The sequence below is a fragment of the Mytilus trossulus genome, chromosome 6 (assembly GCF_036588685.1).
Source record: "Mytilus trossulus isolate FHL-02 chromosome 6, PNRI_Mtr1.1.1.hap1, whole genome shotgun sequence".
Classification (NCBI taxonomy): domain Eukaryota; kingdom Metazoa; phylum Mollusca; class Bivalvia; order Mytilida; family Mytilidae; genus Mytilus; species Mytilus trossulus.
In genome coordinates, this window is record NC_086378.1 from 80603329 (window position 1) to 80627736 (window position 24408).

The following is a 24408-nucleotide window of genomic DNA, read 5'->3' on the forward strand; positions in this document are numbered from 1 at the left end:
ATGGGGTAAAAACTCTCAATTTGGCATTAAAATTAGAAAGATCATATCATAAGGAACCTGTTTACTAAGATTTAGGTTGATTGGACTTCCAACTTCATCAAAAACTTGAACCTGAACTGGGACTAATGGAATAACTGACGGACGCACAAACCAGAAAACAAGTATAGGCTATAAAGGGAACAATTGAAAATCGCAACTCGCCAAAATTGCAAGACAAAAATTAGAAATACATTCTCCAAAACCGTACATGGAAAAAAAAGATGAGCATCTTGCAACCATCATCATGATGTCCAAATAAAATGCCGCCGTCTTTAGAGAAATTGAAAAAAAATGTATATTAATATCGTCTTTATGTAGCAGATTTTATACTGGGGAGCTTCAAGGATAACTCTTATAATTTGTTTTGATTCAAAATATTTAAACCTGATATTTATGATTGCAAAATTTGGCATGACGTCTGAAGATGTTTGGTTTCCAGACAATAAAGGGTTGTTTGAGTGCATGGATCTCTACACAGTGTACTCTAATTTGGTTGATGCTTATTCCAACTCATTAGTAATTGAGGGCTAAAACAAGCATTTTTAAAGGCAGTGCTTTAAGGCCTGACTTTTAAGTCATGAGGTACATCTTTTCATACGCGACATCCAAAAAATCTATCTAGGGGGTCTTTTGGCCAGAAATAGATCCGTAAATGTTCAATTTTCTCCTCTACTTTTCATGGTATGATATGGTTTTTGTTTATTTCATTTACATTGGGAAATAAAGAAACGATCGGTGTGTATTGTTCGTTTTAAAAAACGTGTTATAAATGTGTATTTTGCATTATAAGCAGTCAACCTGATTACAAACTATCATTTATATTTGTATTCCGTGTGGAAAGAGGTCGGGTCAATTTCGAGTGTTAACTGGCATCTAAAGATTTTTTAATCAGTTCAGACGTTGATATAACAATAAAAGGTCGATTGAACATGATTAATATTGCATTTTCTATAATTCAAAGCGGAATTGGGGTTATGAACGAGATACATTTTGTACTGTAAGCGTTTTCAATTTCGTTAGTTATGTATGTTGTGTACGTATTATCCTGGTTCCCGCTACTACGTTCCGGGAATTAGCTATTTGATATATGTGTAACATTCCGATCCGGTACCAGTCAATCTACGCGTGTATGTGTGTATGACACAGTACGTTCTAGTTGCTGTTGGGAGAATTTTGATTAAATTCCAAATGCTCATAGAATAAGAAATATAATCTAAACCGAATTATGTACCTCATTCTGAGTAATTTATTGCAATATAAATATAAATCCCTTTTGACAAGAGAAATCTCACTTTTGTCAGAAATATTGTTTTTCACATGTGCATTTTTGGTAATCACGTGTGGCGGCCATATTGGTTTGTTTACAAATTTGTGAAGAAGCCACTAGAACTATGACCTAAACATTGATAGTCTTCCAAAAACGTTAACTTTATGCAATACTATTTTATCAATCATGATTATTTTCATAAATTTAAATTTGATTATTTAAGGAAATAAAATTATAACAATTACGATTTCAGATTAGAGATTCTACATAGACATGCTTTGATCTATTTATAGCCAAATTAGTTTACCTGTGTGAAAATGTAAATAATGGATATTAATTTGTTTACTAAACAAGTAAAGACAAACTATGGATGGCAGATGATAATTCACATAAATATTTCAGGACATTTGATTTATTTTAAAGAATATAGGATTTAAAAACTGCAAGTGCAAACAAATTTAATCATTACATAATCAGCTGATAATTTTTTACGCAAACATGCGTACATCGCAAACATCTTGGTGATGTAACTGATAAAAATCACTCCATCAATCCTCCAGCCCTTTCACATATTAAGCAATAGATGTACTTATTATTGTAGAATATTCAATGAATATAGATTCATCCGGTAATCGGATATTTTTAGCTGAGTATTTTTGGGTACAAGTCAAATCGGCACCCATAGAAAAATCAATGCGGCACTTGGTTAAATCGGCATCTAGTCAATCCGGCATCCACTAATATTTGATATAATATATGGGACTGAGACTATTATGCTAATTTATTGACATAATACTTGTTGTAAAAACATATAATATTTTTGTATGCAATTAAATCATTTAAAGGACTATGTACTATTCTTACACAGATAAATAAACCGTGGTCAGCTAGCTACGTGTTCATCTTTTCTATCGATTTAAATAATAACTAGAATCATGCAAACAGAATTAAGAAAAAGGCATGTAAGTTCATTATACAAATATGACACTTTTTCTAGACAATCCAGATCGTGCAAAATACTTTGCTAAAAATTGTTATGATTAAAATTGTTGTTGGGCACTAAAAAATACACTTGGGAACTTTCAAAAGTTGTTGGGTATCTATGTAACAAGTCTTACCATCTTTATGTCCCATTTATGGGCATTATGTTTTCTGGTCTCTCTGTTCCTTCCTGCTTCAGGTTGAAGTTCATGGTCGAGGTATTTTTTTATGAAGTTGAAATCCAATCAACTCGAAACTCAGTACACATGTGTTCCTTATGATATGATCTTTCTAATTTTACTGCCAAATTAAAGATTTTGCATACTTTTCACAGTCCACTGAACATAGAAAATGATTGTACGGATGGGAAATCCATGACTTATGACACATTCTTGTATTGTAGTCCTGTAATATTATGTTGTCATTTCAATGTTATATTTAACTTTGCCATTAAAGTGCGAGGTTTGGCATGCCATAAAACCAGGTTCAACCCACCACTTTTATTCCCCTTTAAAAGTGTCCTGTACCAAGTCAGGAAGATGGTCATTGTTATATTATTGTTCGTTTCTCTGTGTGTTGCATTTTAACGTTGAGTCGTTTGTGTTTTCTCTTATTTTTGAGATATTGAGATAAGATGTGGCAAGGTACTTGTCTATCCCAAATTCATGTATTTGGTTTTCATGTTATATTTGTTATTCTCGTGGTGTTTTGTCTGATGCTTGGTCCGTTTCTGTGTGTGTTGCGTTTCGGTGTTGTGTCGTTGTTCTTCTCTTATATTTAATGCGTTTCGCTCGGTTTTGGTTTGTTACCCCGATTTTGTTTTTTGTCCATGGATTTATGAGTTTTGAACAGCGGTATACTACTGTTGCCTTTATTTCCACAGGAAGAAATAATACAATAAATGTTCCTAACGGAATAAATAGTATAGAATATTTGTTCCAACAGGTACAGGTATTATGACATTGTTTATAATAAAGTTTCCACTGGAACTTCTGTTAGGTGGAACAAATACACGTTGACACCTCCTCAGAGTAATCAGCTCTTTGATTTGTATATGTTGAGAGTCGTATACTAGATTTTATTTTTATATAAATAAATTTATATTGTGTAATTTAAGAATTTGTATTTTGCCAAAGGATGCATAAATGAAAGTGGTGCAATTCATTGTGCTTTGATATATAGATTTGAATTACAATTGTAAATGATATTGTAATGCATATAAAAATAAGGAGATATATTCATGATATTTAGTGAGTTTATCAAACTTAAGTGCATAAGAAATGGTTTTTTTTACTTAAATAAGGCCGTTAGTTTTCTCGTTTGAATTGTTTTACATTGTCTTATCGGGGCCTTTTATAGCTGACTGTGCGGTATGGGCTTTGCTCATTGTTGAAGGCAGTACGGTGACCTGCAGTTGTTAATGTTTGTGTCATTTTGGTCTTTTGTGGATAGTTGTCTCATTGGCAATCATACCACAGCTTTTTTTTTTTATATATATAAGCAGTTACAGGTACTACTGTACAATCTCCAACAATGAGAAAAACTTATACCGTAAAGAGAATTTCATAGATTTACAAGTAAGTTTTTGTTTGCGTTGCATCATTTTCTTCTTGTCTTCATTGTTCATTTGCTTTGAGTTAAAAAGTATGGTCATAAAAAAAGTTGACATGTTACTATGCATATCTACCATTATGTTAATAGATGTTCTTGCAATACACACAGTACCCCTAACGGGGACTAGTCAGTCTTTGTGAACTACTTTTCATAGGATGGGAGTCATTGAATATGCGTATATAATCAATAATTAAAAGACGTCTATTTATGTTAATAAGAAAAAGTTCTCCTAGGTCTTAAAAATGCATTTCGTGGCGAGGTACAGAAAATATTCTGAAACAGTAGACTATCAATATAGGTGAACTCTTAAATACTTTTAAAATACTTTTAAATACTTCAAACCACTTCTGTACTATGGAAGATAATGATATAACTGGACTAGAAATACACACAACCTGTAATTAACTGCCTTTACAGCGCTTTCACGCTTTGATTATTGTTACTGGACAGTTACTTATGGACAAGTGTATTGATCTATAAAATAGTTGCACAAGGTTTGTGTTTTGATTCAAACAGTCAAAAAATGGGTATGTTTCTAGTCTTAGGACAATGACTTGAATTGTACTACCAAAAAAAGAAGGTTGAATTTTTTTTTTTGATATGACCCTAATTATTTAGGAAAAAAGGGCCACACACACACACACAAAACTTATTCCAATACTTTTTTTTAATTGCTTATTTCTTTATCTCGAGGGATGATTATCTTTGATAGCAGAATTTTAAGACTTGAAAACGTGCATGTGTGCGTGCCTGCAAAACCAGTGATTTTGATGTCGTATATCAGAATCAGGTTGTCAGCCGAAGACATTTGGTTTCCGGACAATAACTTCAGAATAAGTAAAAAGAAATCTATGAAATGTAAACACAAGGTTTATATAAACCACAAAAGAAAGGTGAACAGTTTAGGAATAAGGGGGGAAAAAGCAAAACCAAATAAGCATTGTTCTAGTTTCCAGACAATATCTTGTGGAACCGTGTATGGATGGATCTCTCTGAAATTATACCACAAATGGATGGTTAAGATTGGTTTTAGGATGGTATTTTAAGGATCAAACTATTTAGGTATACGCGAGAAAAACGAGGGTTTCCTCGTAATTGGACAATTACTTAAGTGCAATGCTTTGTTTGGATTGCCTCTCTTACACTGCTTTTAAATTGTGTATAAAGAAATGTTGTGTTGTCTTGAGGTGATACGCTGACCATTTAATTTAAGAAGTTACTATCAAAGGAAAAGGAATATTAATTCAAGCCATGATTGCGTTTTTTATTTTCTATTATAAGACTTTTATGATGTATTTAAATGGGTAATTATGGTTGGAAATTGGAATTGATTTTTTTTTGAAAAAAGGGTGGTGGGCGGGAATTTTTTCTTAAAGAGCAAAGAAATGAATATAAATTCAAATCAGATAACCAATTCATAGTTCTTTGACTATTTTATAGTTATTCTGTGTCAGAAACCTATTATGTGTCAAATATTAGATTACAATCCAAATTCAGACCGGTAGTCAAGCACGAATATTGTGTCCATTTTTTCCCCAAAAACGTTTGACAAAACAAAACTTGTTTTTTTTTCGGAAATGAAATATATAACCTAATGAAAAAAAAACCAATAAGTCTTTATTTTTAAAAAATCTGAATTAAAAAATATCATTTTTTTTCCAACGCTTTGATATAGCTGCCTAACGCCATAATGCCATCCATCGTTTCCTCGCAAGTAGGGGTTATCTGATTTTGTGGTAGGAGGAAACCATACTGGTCTTTATCTCTCAGCTCAACAGTATAACAATATTTTATTCCTGCTTGTCCTTTGGCATAATCCAAAGATATACCTTCAGCAGCATCTGAAAAATATTCCTACAGACCTTTAGAAATCTAAAAAATACACCTGACTTTAGAAATATAAAATAACATAGACTTTGGAAATCTTAAAAAATACACCTGACTTTAGAAATCTAAAAAATACATCTGACTTTAGAAATCTAAAAAAATACACCTGACTTTAGAAATCTAAAAAAATACATCTGACTTTAGAAATCTAAAAAAAATACACCTGACTTTAGAAATCTAAAAAAATACACCTGACTTTAGAAATCTAAAAAAATACATCTCACTTTAGAAATCTAAAAAATACATCTGACTTTAGAAATATAAAAAAAAAACCATAAACTTTGGAAATCTAAAAAAAAAAAACGACATCTAAATGATGATAAACCTAAGAAATATGATTAAACTGGAATACAAAAATCTGAAAAAATACGTAGACAAATACAGTTGACTGTTAACTCTGGTATGAACTATATATTTGATATTCGAGCTTCACAAGAGACCTGTTTGTGATCAGTCTCATAGATATTTATGAAAAATTAGCCTGTGTCATACGATGGAAGAATTTAGTCTATAGGAAATATTGATATATGTTTACTGTTCACTATCTTATGAGACTACTTGACCATACAATATTGTAAAGTAAAATTTAGAATAAAAAGTAAAATAACAGATTCTTAGGCTATCATCTGAATATTCAAGGAAAATCACAAGTCTACTTTAAATAGCAACTTCGTTACATGTATACATTAGATAACACTCAGAATGCACGAAGTTTTACTATTTTTAAGATGAAGTAGAGATTTTTCAATTGCAACTTTTGAAATTGGTGCATGATCGTGAATCTTTCCTGCTACATGTAGCTTTGGAACACACCAAATCCAGTCATTTACATGCACAAATGTAAACATCTATAAGGTAAGAATTTTGGATTCGAGCGTCACTGATGAGTCTTTTGTAGACGAAACGCGCGCCTGGCGTATATACAAAATTTAGTCCTGGTATCTATGATGAGTTTATTTAATTTATTCAATGATACTTTCGATTCATTTTGGTATACATGTTAGCGACACAGCTATAACATGTATTCAAATATACATTGAAAAATTAGAACTATCAGAATATAAATGAAAGCTGTATAACTTACATAGTGCATTATAAACAGAACCCACTGTATAATCTGTGCTGTATTTTTGTCTTAGGGCTTCTATCGCTATACCAGCTCCGATGTCCTAAAACAGAAGATTGACATATATTCCAAAGTTTAAACAGTGAACGTTCACTTGATACATTTACCGGTTATTTGTTTGTAAGAGTTCTTTTTATTAATGTGTCGGTTTTCTTTAAGGAACCTTGTTATTGCGATGATGGTTGAACTTGCTAGGCTTTAAAATATATCTGGAATCTGGGTAATTTAAAGTTTGGCATCTGGTACATACACGTATCTGTGGGTGTTCACCTCAAGATGTCTTTCTAATGGGCTAGTGGACAGGGCCTCCAAATTGTTGTCGAACTTGCATTTGATTTATGTTTTTTTTATTTTGTTTTTGTTGCACTGTTGAATACTTCCCATAACTCTTGTTATCAATACTCTAAAGCAAATTGGTTTGCTACGGATATTTTATCAGTCCCATGCCATATTTTATAGCATTATTTTTGTACGGTATGGCCATATTTGGTTAGTTTGAATGCTTAGACGGCTTTAACTCCATACTACAAAGTTTACAAAAGTCAAAATGAATAAACTACATGTCAGTTTGAAACCTACATTTTTTACTGGCTCATAAACGGGAGTCTGGAGGGGGTCTGTTATTCTGTAAACATTTAATTTTCACCCCTTTTTCCTCTAATCTTTAAGAAATTAACCCCTTCTTTCTCTAATCTTAAAAAAAATAACCACTTTTTTTCTCTAGTCTTCATTTTTTTTGGCCCATTATTCTCTAATCTTCATTTTTTAAGGGCATTATTCTTTAATCATTTAACCCCATCCAAACCCTCATAAACAGAAGGATAATATTAAAACACATATATGAACCAACCTACCAGATATTTAACGTCTTTAGTATACGTCGATGTGTATCCCCAGGGATACATCCAGTATTGTCCATAGGAATGGAAGGATATATACAACAAGAAATCTATATTTCTGCTCTCCAAGACCCTTTTCACAGCTAATGTTTCTGGTTCGGAAAATGGACTGGGCCCAGAATACGTTGCTTTACATTGATCTCCCGTTGATGTACTTTCTCCTAGAAAACAAGTTCTAAACATTTTGTACGATTTTAAAAGTATAAAAACAAGAATATACGAGGTACAACGGTCAATAATGTAACAGCCATACAACTAACAATTATCTTGATGCGGTCTCCAGCGATAGACATACATCGGTATATATGTCTTGCTACAAGCAGCGTGAAGAAAATATTATTAAATTCCCTAACAAGAGGCTGTCACAACGACAGCAAACCGGATTTATTAACATTTATTTGTGTCCTGGCAATATCACAAGAACTATAACTGATGATTGGTGAAAGTGAAAATTGTCAATATCAAATTTGACCTCTATTTTGTCATCAGTATCAACATATTAAAATTTGAAAAGCTTAGATTGAATGGTTCGTGAGTAAATGCAACAACATGAATGGAAACACCATTTTACGATCTTTCAAGAACCATAACTCCCGAACGATAAAAGTCAAAATCGTCATTATTGAACTTTACCTCTATTTTGTCATCAGTAACAACATATTAAAATTTGAAAAAGCTTTGGTTGAATGGTTCATGAGAAAATGCACGGACACGACTGGAAACACCATTTTTCAATCTTTCAAGAACCATAACTCCTGAACGGTAAAAGTCAAAATCGTCATTATTGAACTTGACCTGCATTTAGTCGTCAGTAACAACATATTAAAATTTGGGAAGCTTTGGTAGAATAGTTCATGCGTAAATGCACGGACACGACTGGAAACGCCATTTTTCAATCTTTCAAGAACCATAACTCCTGAACGGTAAAAGTCAAAATCGTCATTATTGAACTTGACCTTCATTTAGTTGTCAGTAACAACATATTAAAATTTTAAAAGCTTTGGTTGAACGGTTCATGAGTTAATTCACGGACAACATTTGATTGCCGCCCGCCGAGCATCTCCAAATCAATAACCGACATTTTTGTCACAAAAATCCGGTTAAAAATTACACTAAACATGGTTTTCATGAGTTTTAAGTTATTGTTGTGTGGTAATAATTACATTAGATGTATGTTTCATTATAATACTTTATTCTGATTGGCTAACTGCACACCACGCGTTATTCCGTAAGCAGTTGCATTGCTCAATACAACTTTTCATTCATGATAACACGTGGTCTAACAATAAAGTGCACAGGTGAATTAAATAAAAAAAAATACATAAAATTCGTGTTTTTATGATCATAGCCAAAAAATTTAATTATAAGTATTGAATGCTTCTTTTTGTAACTTTATTGGGTTGTAAAAGCGTTGAACGTGCGCACATTTTTAGAATGAAGCGCTTCCGCGCTTCATACAAAATGTACTTCGGTCAACGCTTTTACACCCCAATAAATTTACAAAAAGAAGCATTCCATTCTTAATTACAAAACAAATTATTGTGTACTTGGTATTTTTTTAATGTTTTTTTTTTATCAAAAGTATAAGTACTAAATTTATGGAATGGAAAAATAATGGAGCAAAACACATATGATGCAAATCATTCATATCTTGTTAAGTTTTTCTCTCACAATGTGAGATGGTAAGAATATCTTAAGTTTATTTTATCCCGCACTTGCTAAAACTTTTCTCTACAACCTACTTTGAAAATACTTCATCTTTGTCTATGCTTACATACCCCATTTGTAACCAAAGTTTCTATTAAGATCAACTCCATAACAGATGTCAGTCAAATTATTTCCAAACGAAGGCTGTCGTCTGTTCTTCCTCCAAAGTCGATCCTGTTGATTACAGAAAATATTTGGGATTTTGGTTTAAAACACACTTGAAATGAACTTATTTACTTTTTTTTTTAGATGAAAACCCCAAGACTTTTCCATAGAATAGAGGGAAGAGATTAGATCTCACAAATTATGACAATTGGATTCTTACTCGTAAGTTGCATTCATATTTTCACAAAAATTATCTGATCATGGCGGCCATCTTGGATTTTCAAGATGACGTCTATCCATGGGAAAGACATCAAATGTATGAACCCTTTTGGTTGTATTGTATCCAAAATGATATGAGATCGAGTAAACGAACTCAAGATAACATCACTTCCGGTCAAATATAGGTCGCTTACTCACCTCTGGTTTAATAAATATCCCTAATATGACTGTTTTATAACCCGAATAATGTCAGTCGTTATATTCCGCCAATCTCCGACAAATTTCAGAATACTACATTAAGCTCGATTGGTTATAGACTGCTAGACGCCGCAGAATTATTCGAGTTTCTGTGTTGCGTAGATCCATTAATGGTATAGACACACACTTTGTGCACTTCTCTTATAATTGAGGTGATTCACTCGGTTTTAGTTTATAGCCAGTGGATTACTACTGTTGCATTTATTTATTACTCGGATACTATTTGCATTATTGTTCTAGTATTGTATTGTTGATTGCTTTTGTTTATTCATATAATAGTAATTTAGTTTTTGACTGAATGGCGAAAAGAGGTCGCGTATCAGCTTTCTCAGTAGATAGTTGGGAAACTGATCGGACAAAATGGTATTTGTGTCAGGAAGTCACAACAGACCTACTGAAATCGTCAGATGAAAGATATACGCTGTTGGACAAAAATATCGCTGTTTTTCATGAATCAAATGCCCTCCCTATCCCTCTAGATATTCGGCGATTAAACCACGGAGAGGGTTTTGAACGCACAATGAAAAATGAAAATGCCAAGTACCATAATTTGTGCAGCATAATGTTTAACAATACAAAACTTGAGAGGGCCCATAAACGCCATATGTCACCGATGCCATCTAGAAGTTCGAGTGAATTTAAGTCTCCTAAACTTTTTAAGTGTACTTATCGTTTTGAAGACCAACAACCAGACCCAGTGGAAAATGTGAATACATGTTTCATTTTTGAAAAAGAGTCGCCTTTATATATTCTTAGAGAAACAATGACAATGGAACTGAACCAGCGACTAGTGAATTGTGCAACAGTTCGTCAGGATAAACAACTGTTGGCAAAGCTAAGTAGTGGTGATGTTATAGCACAAGAAATGAAGTATCATCCGTCTTGTCTCGCAGCTGTATACAACAGAGAGAGATCAAAGAAGAGACAAACAGGGATCGAAAGAAAGCAGTTGTACACAGGAGAAAAATGTAATGAAAGAAAATGCATTAGCTGAGCTTGTTACATATTGTTATATTTTGCAAAACATGGCAAGCATCTATGAACCTATTAAGAAAAAAAAACAAGTTTCTGTTGTTCAGTCTCCAACCCAGAAAAGTTAATGTGAAACAAAAAGCAAGTTTGGCTTCGCCCGATTGCAATCTGTTTTCAAGCTCTTTACATATCCTGTTAAAGCAGATAATGCGACTGGGAGGAGTTGTTCAGTTAGAAATTTCCTCCTTCTTTGTCTCAAAGTGGAAAAATCAATATTGGCGTTGAGTCACAGTTTATGGAAGTTCTAGAAGCTAAGGGAGATTTACAAAGAGAAGAACATCAGACATAAATGGTAGTTGTTGATGGTGGCGGCTTTGGTCGATTCGAGACCACCGCGTGGAACGTATCATTTTGATGAATACGCAAAAGATGTGATTTTGTCGTACATTATCTATCTTTCTTCAAAACATTCAAGAGTAGACGTTATCTACATTTACATAGAAAACTGTCTAAAAGCACAAAACACGTTACGCGAGGGGTGCTGGAACCAGGCGGAAAAATGTCGGCACCAGTGAGAACACGAAAACGAGTGGACGAAAACAAGACGAAATCGTTTCATTTCCTTGCTGTCAAAATTTGCTTATTTCGATCTGACATAATGATTTTTGTGACAAAATTCGAAAATGTTATGACAAATTCTGATGATGGTCATAATGATCTCAGTCCATGAAATCACAAGGAAGCAAACATAAGGATATTTGTTCATGTCAAAAGTGCAGTTTTAAAAGGGGTGTTTGTCTTTATTGATAATCAGTTCAGACACTGCTGTAGTGGTTTTGTTGGCGTCTCTTTTCAAAACACTACAAGTAGATAAACTTTGGGTTGCATTTGGAAAAGGAAAAGACCTGCGATGTCTTCCGATTCACGACATTAATCATGCTCTTGGTCCTAAATCAGAAGCTTTAACATCTTTCAATGCTTTCACTAGAAGTGACACTGTCTATGCTTTCACTAGAAGTGACACTGTCTCCGCTTTCCATAGAAAGAGAAAAAAATCGGTATGGCAGACGTGGGAAATATTTAATGATATGACCGAGGTGTTTGTGCGATTGAGTAAGAAACCTGTATTGGTCAGTGAAGCTGTTATGGAGTTGAAAGAAGCATTTTTGTGGTGATGTACTACAGAACTACAACAACATTTGCAACAAAGACATTATGACACAATTCCACCCACCAGAGCTGCACTGCTGGGGCATGCCAAAGGAGCTGCATACCAAAATGGCCATGTATGGGCAGTCACACATGAACAACGTCTACCTAATTCTGGTGATTGTGAATGGATCAAGGAAAACGCACATGGGTTTTTGATTCCTCATTGGACACAATTAGCATCAATGGTGGCTGCAAGAAAACTTGTTCTAGTAGATGTTAGTGTTACAAAGCTGGCTTGACCTGTACAACATTGTGTTCCTGTAGCTTTTAAAACAGAATACATCGAAATTATCACATTGATCAATTCTTCAGCATGTTTTAAATAATTCGCGATATATCAAACGGACATTTTTATCGCATATCTTTACCATTATTATTTCACATGAGTGTGTGAACCTTTACGACCCTAACTGAAAGTATTGCTTTATTTTTCCAATTGCTATTTCTTTGACATATTTTTATATCATTTTATTGTATTCCTAATAGTTGTCATGACTTATATCATGAAAATTGATATTGAAAATGGTAAGGATATTATTAAACTCCATTATTCAGCAAAATGATGTCATTTTTCAATGCAAGATGGCCACCGAGAAAAAAATCAAAAACATGTTGGCTACCCCTCTAATATGATAAAGTACACCATAAAGAACGTTTGTGTCAAATCCTATGCTTGTATCACCATTTGCAGGATTTTGTGAAATTTCGGTACTAAGCAGCCCCACTATTAGACTATGATATCTCCCTTTGTTATGGGTGTAAATGTAGCCGTCTGGGTTAAGTACTGGAACAATATACCAATCAAAGTCATCAACCAGTTGTTCAATAGCTGTAGATCTGCTAGGGTTGTAGGCAAGCTATAAATGAAAAAAACGTAAGAATATCAATCTAAGATTTTACATATCTTTAGTATTCACAAACTTTGCATCTGTAAGAACTTGGACGGTAAAGAAAAGAAGACGAAGACTTCGCACACGACCAGAAAGTGTATGATAGATGTTTTATTTCTATTCTAGCAAGACCTACCTTACGGTAAAAACCCCAGTGATAGCTTGGAATTCATGTAAATCTAGGGTTAATTAACATAAATAAATCTGTACATCAATTTCGTAACTGAATTGTTCATGATTCATCCTTGATAAAAATAATTTGAATACAATTGGTTAAAAAAACATGCATAAGGAATTTGCTGTAAACTAAGATGGTACCTGATTGATTACATATAATGCAACTGCTGGGGCAATCCATTCACGGGCATGAATTCCGCTTTCCAAAAATATTGCCTTTTTCGGTGAACCAGGTTTTGATATCTAAAAAAAAAAAATCGGACAGAAAGTTTTCAATACTTTCTTGTGATGGGAAACAGGAAATTTATAAGTGCCTTACCATTAAAAGATTTTGAGCGCGGTAGCACTTTTCTTATGTTTCGTAAGCTGGGGCTTTCCTGTTTTAATTTTGGCAAGTGATTTTTCGAATTCGAATTTTGACCATATATATATATATAAATTCAATTTACAGTTGTGTTTTTTATAATATTGTGAATAATGGATAAGAATGTTGACTATTATAAGTTTGTTTTCATCTTTTCACCTCTATAAATTACAAAAGTATTTTTCAAGTAACAACAAAAAAGTGACAAATTCCGCACAAACTATGAACCCTGCAATATCACATATTTTGAAGCAATCTTGCCAAATTTGCCTCTTGTCTAATGTAAATCATAAGGGAATTCAGATAATAAACCTACCCATATATGGCAATATATTTTTCTCGTTTCTCGTTATTTTTATATAGATTAAACCGTTGGTTTTCCTGTTTGAATGGTCTAACACTGGTCATTTTGGGGCCCTCGGTGTGAGTCAAAGCTCCGTGTTGAGTACTCTGACCTATTGACTTTAAGGCAACGAATGCATTAGTAAAATCGTTAATGTTTTTAAACGATGATTTGAGTATTGAATCCTTATAGTACCTTTATCAGATGAATAGGGTTTTCCTCATATGTTTGACCAATAACTTTATAATCTACCAAGATATCATCTCCTGATGGTCCAGTGAGTGTTGTTCTTGGCAGACTGTGTACGAATGTAGATATCTGAAATGAAATGATCAAGTATGTTCTTGTCAAGATGCGTATGACTGAGCACGCCTAAAATTACATGTTCAAGAAGGTTTTCAAATTTTTACTTTGAATAGAAATAAAGATGTTGTTCTTCGGTGCGAGTCAAGGCTCCGTGTTGAAGGCCGTACTTTGACCTATAATGGTTTACTAGAATTTATATATATATATAAGTTCCAAAAGGAAGAAATATTCTTGAATATTATTTCCACAGGAATAAATATAACAGTAAATATTCTTAACGGAATAAATGGTATAAAATATTTGTTCCAACAGGAATATGTTTTATGACATTGTTTATAACAAAGTTTCCAGTGGAACTTCTGTTAGGTGGAACAAATATACGTTGACAAGAGGACGGTAAAAATATATAAGACTGCCAACAATAAATACTTATGTACACATTCCAAGTTTTATAATTGTGAAACGATTATTGAAAAACATTTTTGGCTTCATTAAATTAAAATGCATATACTACTAAATTGTAAAGCACTACAGATGTAACCACGTTAATTTCAGCCTAAAAGCAGTTATTAAAAAAGAGAGAGCTATCTATGCGCGGTGTTATAACATATCTTCCTCACCTCTTCAAATGTGTTGTATCGTGATAGAGAAAACATTTGTCCAGGATTCTTGAAGTCATTTGCCTTTTCATACTCTTCAATCTGTTGCTCATCTATCAATCTGAAATTCCGTGAATACCTTAAAGCCGACGTTTAATGCGATAATAACAAATCCATGATAAACTTGTTTGGCAAAAAGTTAAAAAAAAAAAAAAAAAGAGTCTACATTTTGAAATGATTATTAACCACAAATTAAAATAGCGATTATGTATTCAATAAGTAATGTATAAGTATATTTTTAACAATTCAAATAAAAAAGCCTGTTAAACTTACATGCCCATTATTGACGATCGTACAGTGCCCAGTGTTTTTTTATTTTTTTTTATTTTTACGTCCTCGTCCGTTTAATCTGTTGTGAATTGTTGTCTAATTGGCAATGATATTATATATACATTCTATAATAGTGTTTCAGTGTACCATTCGTTCTATAATCATGAGTGCTTTAGAACTGGAAGATTTAAGATGATACATTTCGTTTGTAATTTTCAAGATCATAGAATTATGTTATTGTCATATAAATAAGGTAACAAATTCCTATGGCAAATTAAACTTTGACGAGCGTCCCTGAAGAAGATTATTTCAGAAACAATTGTTAGCACTGAAATCACATCGTTGGTATTCTTGAATATGGAAGTTTAAAATTGTGAATGGAAATGGGGAATATGTAAACGAAACAACAACCCGACAAAAGAACATATTACTGCCGAATGCCACCAATGGGTTTTTATCGCAGCGAGAAAAACCCGCAACCAAAAGTGAGCTATTACTTTGTATACATACGACTGGATGTTTTGTATCCATCTAGAATATGGCGTGTTTGTCTCCTGTAACTCTCGAGTAACAACATCTATGGTGTTTGGAGACACCTGTATATCTATAGATCTACCATCTCTTTGTCTCTTCCATATACTTAGCTGGAATATTAAAAGAAAGCGTCCGTGTCATCTTTGAGTATCGTAATTTTTCGTTCGTAAATTGAAGGGAGAAATAACATACTAATATACGAGATAACATTTTAACCTGGGAAACCAGTGACAGACAGGAAAGTCTGGATGACAACAGAATACAAATCAGTGACACCTCGGAGATACATGAGACATTCAGGAGACTGGGATCAAGGTGTACAGAGGCTTGGCAAGCCAAAGAACATCTTCTGTGAAGAATAACCCATTTTTATCTAGCTATGGAATCATATATACAACGACAACCCAAGGCGAGAGCGGGGGAGGATGAGCATCAAAATTTTAAACCCCGGAGAAGATGCAGGACCGAACAAGGACTACGAATATGAACAACATAAATATATGCATCTGTGGGAAAGTTTGCAAGAATCAACGTGGTCTGAAGATACATATGGGAAAGATGGAGTGCAAGCCGAATCAGAGCATAACACAACGCTCAAGTTAGCCTGGTGAAATGGAGGAAGTAGTGGTTCGGGAGACAAACCACAGCGACTAAAGCCTCTATGTGTTATACAATGAGGAGGACAGCATAGTAGAGAGGAATCAACAGGTACAGGAGGATTTAGACAACAACAGACAGCCACAAGAGCCAAAAAGAACATTAGACAAAAGCAAAACAACATAGAGAGAAAGAGAGTAGAATGGTCCAACAATAATAGCAGAAGGGAATGCCGACAGTTTGATGATGATGTGGATGCAATTTCGAACACAACAATAGCAGGTAACAAAGACAAGAAGATAGAAGCGATGACATTATTTATTTATGGACAGATTTGGTGCAGATGAGAAAGAGATGGTGAGCCGAGAGGGTCAAAAGAACAGATGAGAATCCAATAATAGCAAAGATGAGAAAAGACCTTAGGCAACTGAAGAAAAGACCTTAGGCAACTTAAGAAAATATATAATAAGGCATCAGAGGATGAAAAATCAGCATTATCTGAACTCAGAGACACCATAAGAAAGAACCTCAAGATAACAAGAATAGCAGAGAGAACAAAGGAAAGGAGGAAAAAGAGAGGGAAAGCAAGAGCTCCATTCACATCAGATCCTTCACAAATTACATCAAGACTATTGAGGAGAAAGGATCAGGGCAACTGAAAGCTGGTAAAAAGGAAGAAGAAGAATACATAAGTGCACAGTGATCCAAAAAACCAGAGAAAACATAATGGAGAACAACTTGTCCCCCAGAAAGATCCACAGCAGGATTTTAAAGAATCACCACCAAACTTGAAAGAGGTACTAGTAGTAGATATTATCAAGAAAAGACGAGCATCATCAGCACCAAGCCAAAAGTAAAGTATACAAGAACAGCAAGAGAATTATAATACGTTTATGGAAACTGAAAAGGGTTATATAAAAAAGAGGTTGACTGACAGAGAGTTGGCACAAGGCAGAAGGCAATGGAAGAGAAGTCAGAGACACTAAAACAGTTTAGAACAATATCATTGTTAAATGTGGAAGGACTGATAGTCTTGCTTTTCTTGCTAAAAGGATGACAAAGTACATGCTGAGCAAGTACATCTGCATTGCATTACAGAAAGGAGGTGTACCCGGAGTATTAGACTGTATTGAACACACAAGTGTATTATCACACATCATCCGAGAAGCGAAAGATTCAAAGGGACGTATTTTAAAAGCTAAAAAAAAGAAATTACATAATAAAATACAAAAAATTACATAATAAAATACAAGAAATCAAATAAGAAAATATGCTCGTTTATGACAAGATTTGATTTTTTAATTTCTTACGTCGTGTCTTTGAACAATCTGTAGGACTTCTTTCTCATTTTCTAGAGATAGTGGTGTCACCTGCAGTACCTGATAACTATAAATAGCAAAGACATTACAATTAAAAACAAAATAAAGGTATATTAGTAACAAACCTCACATCCCATACATAAAGCAATAGCTAAGTCAGGGCTCTACTTCGAGAAACAAAAGAATATTTGGGATACAAAGTAAAAATAGGAGATGCTCATTGATATTAAAGGTTAAGATTCTGATATAAGTTAAGAATTTCGATAAAGGTGGCAAAGCAGATTAAACGTGTACTATATAGCGTGAATATGACAAAGCAATGCTATGCCAAGGTAAACAAATTCGCTGTTTGAATCATTAACAAAATTCTTAAACAGCTATTTTTGGAGCAGTGACAAAAGTAACGGAATGGACTGTCAACGTTATTGGTATATATGCCATCCGCTTTAATCTAAATTCCAAGTAAAATAAAAACCATATTTCATATTGAAATGGATCCGCAATTTCATTCCTATGGCGCTTTACAACAAAAGCTGTTGTCAAACCTTTCTGAAGCCAACGAAGTTTCATTTTTACATAGATTAAACTCTAGTATTTTCTTCCCTTTTTTAAATTAAAAGTTTACGAGACAAAACCAACTAGTTCGAGAACTTAAATATCGAAAACTATAATTTTTTAGATAATCAATACCATGTATCTCAATATCCGGCGCAGCGTTCACATCCGTCCCCGATTCTTAATTTGCTTTTAAATATGAAAAAGCTGTCACCAAATTAGTGTCCGGGAAGACAATAATTCAATAGCAGTCCATTTCTGAAGTTTTCGTTGAATTACACGTATTTGAATTATAGTAACACTTTTTTTGTTTAATTTGAAATATCAAATAACACAACATCATTGATGATAAAATATTTAACCAATCAATGATTCGAATTTGACAAAGTGAATAAGTACCCATCGTATCTTGTAGTCTGCAGTAACTTCAAAATTGTCAGGGCCAAGAAAACAGAGATAATTCTAGCTGATATTTCCTGCAAATAAAACGAGAATAGTAACTGATTTGTTGGCAACCCTTTCTTTTCTTAAACAACTAAAATGTGAACGATCATATCAACCTGACTGATATTTTCCATCTGTCTTTTTCATCTTGTGTGTTTATTAATGTTTCCATGGTACCTTAGCTACAGATGAACTTATTTTGGACATAGACAACCATTACCAATTATGTATACATTGGATTTCCATTGTATGTACAAACCGGTTAGACGGTTTTAAGTGCCAAACCATTTGATATATGCATAACTTAAAAAAATATTGAATTATTGAATTTTTAGTATCTAAAATTGAATAATGGTTCAAGTAAGATGAAAACATCGATGAAGTCATTCTCATTTTGATATAAAAAAAAATAGATGCATTTATGTCATTTTAACAATAAAAAAACCGATAATACATCCAGTATTTAAAATTAAAAAAAAAATAGATGCATTCGTGTCATTCTCTTACTCTTTTTAAAAATATATATAATGCATATATGAATACATAGATTTTTGTAACAGCTATCAAAAATGATACTTCAAATTTCGGATGAGAAAAAAAATGATATATTTTTTTATAATACAACATTATCTTTCTGTTAGCACATGTTATTGAAATTATCTCTGCAACTGTATAAAAACAACAATTGTTCTCTTTCAAATAATAATAATAAAATCTGTTACTCACCGTTCACGCTAAAAACTTAAATTCACAGATTAGGTACAAAAACCAAAGGTTAGGGACAAAACTACCATAGTCATGTGTTTCATCTGTATACATATATTATATTTATCATAGGCACAACTATAAGATATTTGCATTGTTTAATTTAAATGGATTTTGAAAAATGATATGTGCATGGTTTACGAAAACATAACAATCCATTTGTAAACCCCTAAAACTGAAATAAATTTCTTAAAAATCGACCGAAATTTAACACTCAAATTAAACAATTAAATGATACATCTCATAGATTCATCAACAATTAAACATGTAAAACTGTGAAATTTATCGTCAATTTAAAATATATTGTTTAAATTTTGGGATATTTGCAAGGTAAAAAGATTGATGTGCGTAGATTAAATAGATAGGGCTAATTTCCCTCTGTATTCACTCACAGTGTTTAAATGTAAATGTTGTCAAATCCTTACGGATTATTGTAAAATTAATTTCACATTTTATTTTTCATTCTCTATCCAAACGAATAAATGTCAAGTAAAAGGAAATAGGTAATGCCACATATGTTGTTCAAATATTGCATACAGCTGCGATATCATGCTAAACTTGAACTAAAAATCGAAAAAAATATGCTATTAATGTTTTCTCTCTACCCAATAACAATTAAAGAATTATTCCACAAGATCGTATTAAATTTACGACATCCTTTAACTAAATCCGTTGCTGCGGATGTTTAAGTCTCGGTAAAAGGGATTGATTTATTAATTGTAATTTGCATTGCACTTGTTTTTGGCAATAATGAGAGTCCTCCGAGTTCGATATCTTGTGTCTGTTTGTGAACCATTTTTGCGTGCTACGTGCCGATCTGATAAGTTGAGCCCTTTCAAACCAATTTTTATAGTTTTTCACTATATGTTGCTGTTACTACACTATCTTGCTAGTGGGGAGTAGGGTTGAGGACACACACACATGTTAAACTACACCAAATTCTTTTTGTGCTGGTTCTAAGTATGGAAGCCTGTTATTCATTTTTTGTCGTTCGTTGCTGTCTCATATTGAATTTTCTTTCATTGTTTACACAAATCGGGTCGTTACATTTTCTTCTTTGGGCTGTCTCACATTTTATCATGGCGGGATGTGTTATAGCTGACTTTGTTGTATACGTTCTTATGTTGTCTCGTAGGCATTATCTTTGATTTTATATTTATTTTGAAGCTATTTTATATGGTTTTTTTTCCTTTATATATGAATGACAATTTCACGTTTGTAGTTCTGAATCATGTTTCTATTTTGTGTTTCGATCATTAGTCTGAACTATTTGTAAGTTACATTGCAACAATAGCATCAACATTCTTGTTATGTCGAAAGTAATGTTTGCACATACAATTCGCCAGGTTGGTCCATGCAACTTTTGCCATAGCTGTGTTATAGTCAGATGACTCTTCTTTGGCTCGGGTATCTATCATGTGACTGCCATTTGACTCATGAAATATAATTTAAGGCGGCCTCGTTTTTTTTGTTCATTTGGTTATCTATGGTCGATTATGCGCACTGTTAAATTTGCTACTTTTGAAATTATGAAATTGGTGGGAAGTTTGTTGGTATTTGTGGTTCTGGGTTCTGGGTTCAAAGAGAAGATATAGATAATTTTTATTCCATAAACAAAAGCATACTTTTCTAAAAATTCTAGAGGCGCAATAAAAACAAGCAATTAATGAGAAACCTAGCAACTCCTTGTTGTCTTTTGGTTATGGTATGCATGAATTAGTCGTGTTCATCCATTTAAAGGAGCTTGATCCAGCAATTGTGTAAAATTCGAAAGGAAGCCATAAAATTGCATGTTATATGTCTCGGCTATATTTTTGAGATTGAAACAACAAATTCGGATGTTAATTGTCTAATATTATCATAACTATCAACAAAAGCACGCTATTAGATAAACTCGTCATATAGATAACAGGATTAAAAGTTTGTATGTGCGCAAGACGCGCGTTTTGTCTACTAAAAGACTCAATATGTACGCTCGTATAAGAAAAGTTACAAAGGCCAAATAAACAACGAATTTTTAGAGCACCGAGGACCAAAATTCCTAATAGTGGAATTTCTAGAAGTTCAAAACAGGAACTCAAAACTAACTTTACGGTTCGTGTAAATCTCCAGAGCGGACTACTAGATTTCATTAAAACTTTGACATAATCGTTTTCAAAATTCCAGAATTCCCCGTCTATTTATATATTTATCGAGGTAATTGTGGTTTCACATTAAAGATATCTACATATAATGACACCTTAGACCAAGGACGGTATTTTAATTACTGAATTCAAGCTCTTTTAATGAATATTCAATGACAGTGTGTACTTCCTGTTTTCTGTTTGTTTTCATCCGAATAATTCAGTTTGAAGTTTCGCATTGGAAAACAATCATATCTATCGATGAGGCGGCTGTGGTATTCATTTTAAGCTTCAAGACGCCCCCTTCATTCTTAGTTTTAATTTACGTCCCATTTGATACGTTTTAAATGTAGTCTTTGTTTATTTCTATTTTCTTGTGACTTGTTTTCTGTTTTGCATCTTTTCTTTTATCCGTAACTATACAAAGTTTATTATTTTAAGTTTCTATTTTCATATGGATTTATGAGTTTTGAACAGCGGTATACTACTGTTGCCTTTATTTGACGTACATGAAGTCTATATAAACAATATATATATACATGTAATTCAAATATTTATTTCATATGGATTAGATATTCACATGAAATAACTGCGAATACATATTTCAAAGAAACAAACTTTATAGCTGTTCCCCATTTGAATAGTTGCTGAAAGTTCTCCAATGATACAGTACTCATTTTCATATTCCCTTTATATTTCAATGTCACTGATGAGTCTTGTGTACCCGAAACGCGCGTCTGGTTTATCAAATGATAAGCCTGGTACCTTTGAAAACTACTAGTGTTTACACCATTGGGTCGATGCCACTGCTTGTGGACGTTTAGTCCCCGAGGGTATCACCAGCCCAGTAGTCAGCACTTCGGTATTGACATGAATATCAATAATATGGTCATTTTTATAAATTTTACTGTTTGCAAAAGTATGAATTATCGAAATACTAAGGATTTCCTTCTCCCAGACATAGATCACGTAAGCCGTATTTGGCACAACTTTTTCGAATTTTTGGTCCTCATTGCTTTTCAACTTACTAGTATACTTGTATGGCTTTCTAATTATTTTGATATGAGCGTCACTGATGACCATTGATGAGTCTTATGTAGACAAAACGCGCGTCTGATGTATCAAATTATAAGCATGGTATCTTTGATAACTATTATGTTTATAAAGGTAAATGCACACTAGAAATATAGGAATAAAGAATATAAAAAAAAATAAAAAACTTTCTGCAAATTTTATATACCATTACGGCTATTTGTTAGAGAAAACAATTGATATATATTTTTTTGGGATAAATCATTGTCTTGCAACTAGTATAAGTTTATGAAATTCTCGATACAACTTTATTTGAACAAAAATCATATGCTTTCTTTTAAATAATAATAATAATAAAATAGTAACTTACCATTCATGTGACAAACTTAAATTCACAGGTTTTAAAAGTCTGCAATTGTCTCGTTTTTCTTCTGTATCCCATGCATTGTATTTATAATATGTACAATTATAAGATATTTGTATTATTTGATTTTAATGGATGTTTGATAGATGATCTGTACATGGGTTTGGAAAACATTACAATTCATTTGTAAACTCATAAAAACTGAAATAGATATCTTAAAATCGACCGAAATGTAACCCTCAAAGTAAACAATTAATTTATCATAGATTCATCAACAAATCAAATCTACAGAACTGTGAAATCGATTGTCAATTTAAAATATTTTGTTTGTTGTTTAAATTTTGTGATATTTATTTTAGAATTGAATGCATCTTTTTTTGTAAATTCATTGGGGTGTTAAAGCGTTGAACGCTGTACATTTTGTATGAAGCGCAGAAGCTTCATTCTAAAAATGTGTGCACGGTCAACACTTTTACACACCTGTGAAATTACAAAAAGAAACATTCAATACTTTAATTACATTTTTTAAGCTAGGAGTATGAAAACACGATTTCTATCATGTTTTTCCTTAATTTACCTGTGCACTTTATTGATGAACCTCGTGTCATCATGAATTTTATTTTTCATTGTGTAAAGTACGTTAATTTCAGACGAACGCGAGATTGCTTTTAGCCAATCAAAATAACGTATTATAATGAAACATAAATGTTATATAATTAATTAAATTAAAAAATGATGTGTGAAGACTAAAGATGTTGGGCTAATTTCGTCTGTGTTTGTTTCACTCACAAGATCAATAGCAAAATGTCACGGCATTTCGGGATTATGATAGAAATGAAATAATTCAACATTTTATTTTGCAATGTTTTTCCATCTAAGGATCCCTCTAACCAGAAATAATTAAGATAAAGTGAAAGTAGATGGGCCATGTCACAGACTTTTTTTTCAAATATTACATGCAGCTGTGAAATGCTAAACTCGAACTGGAAATTGAAAATTAAATAATGCAGTTATCTCTTTTATTTCCTGATATATCACCGATCGAATCATTTTGAAATAGGTGATATGTTTTTTGCATTCTCAAGGGTGTGTTTATGACATCCTTACGCTAAATATGTTAGATGTGTTTATACTGATTATACTTTCCTCTGTATTTGTTTCATTAATTTGATAATTGTATGTGGCTTTGTTCTGGCTATTATTAACCATTAGTTCTCCGAGTTCGATATATGTTTCTCTATTTGCGATTCAATTTCTTTTTATACTACTGCCGATGTGATAAGTTGAGCCCTTTTTTTTTTACTTTTCTTGTTCACATTTTGTCACGCTGTGACCTATTATATCTTACTATGTTGCATATAACTTACATCTACGACCTTT

The 24408-nt window shown here is 32.8% G+C and overlaps 1 protein-coding gene across 1 annotated transcript; it reads right to left on the reverse strand.

Moving 5' to 3' along the window:
* Positions 1-5548: 5548 nt before the first annotated feature.
* LOC134723043 (carboxypeptidase B-like) lies at positions 5549-23131 on the reverse strand. The gene is made up of 12 exons (XM_063586677.1): positions 23035-23131; positions 18700-18776; positions 17737-17812; positions 15806-15939; positions 14987-15086; positions 14256-14378; positions 13495-13596; positions 13012-13143; positions 9592-9694; positions 7769-7974; positions 6873-6957; positions 5549-5742 (listed from the first exon to the last, which is right to left on the reverse strand). The coding sequence occupies exons 1-12, from the start codon at positions 23035-23037 to the stop codon at positions 5549-5551; spliced, it is 1335 nt and encodes a 444-aa protein (XP_063442747.1). The 5' UTR covers positions 23038-23131.
* Between the last annotated feature and the right edge of the window lie 1277 nt (positions 23132-24408).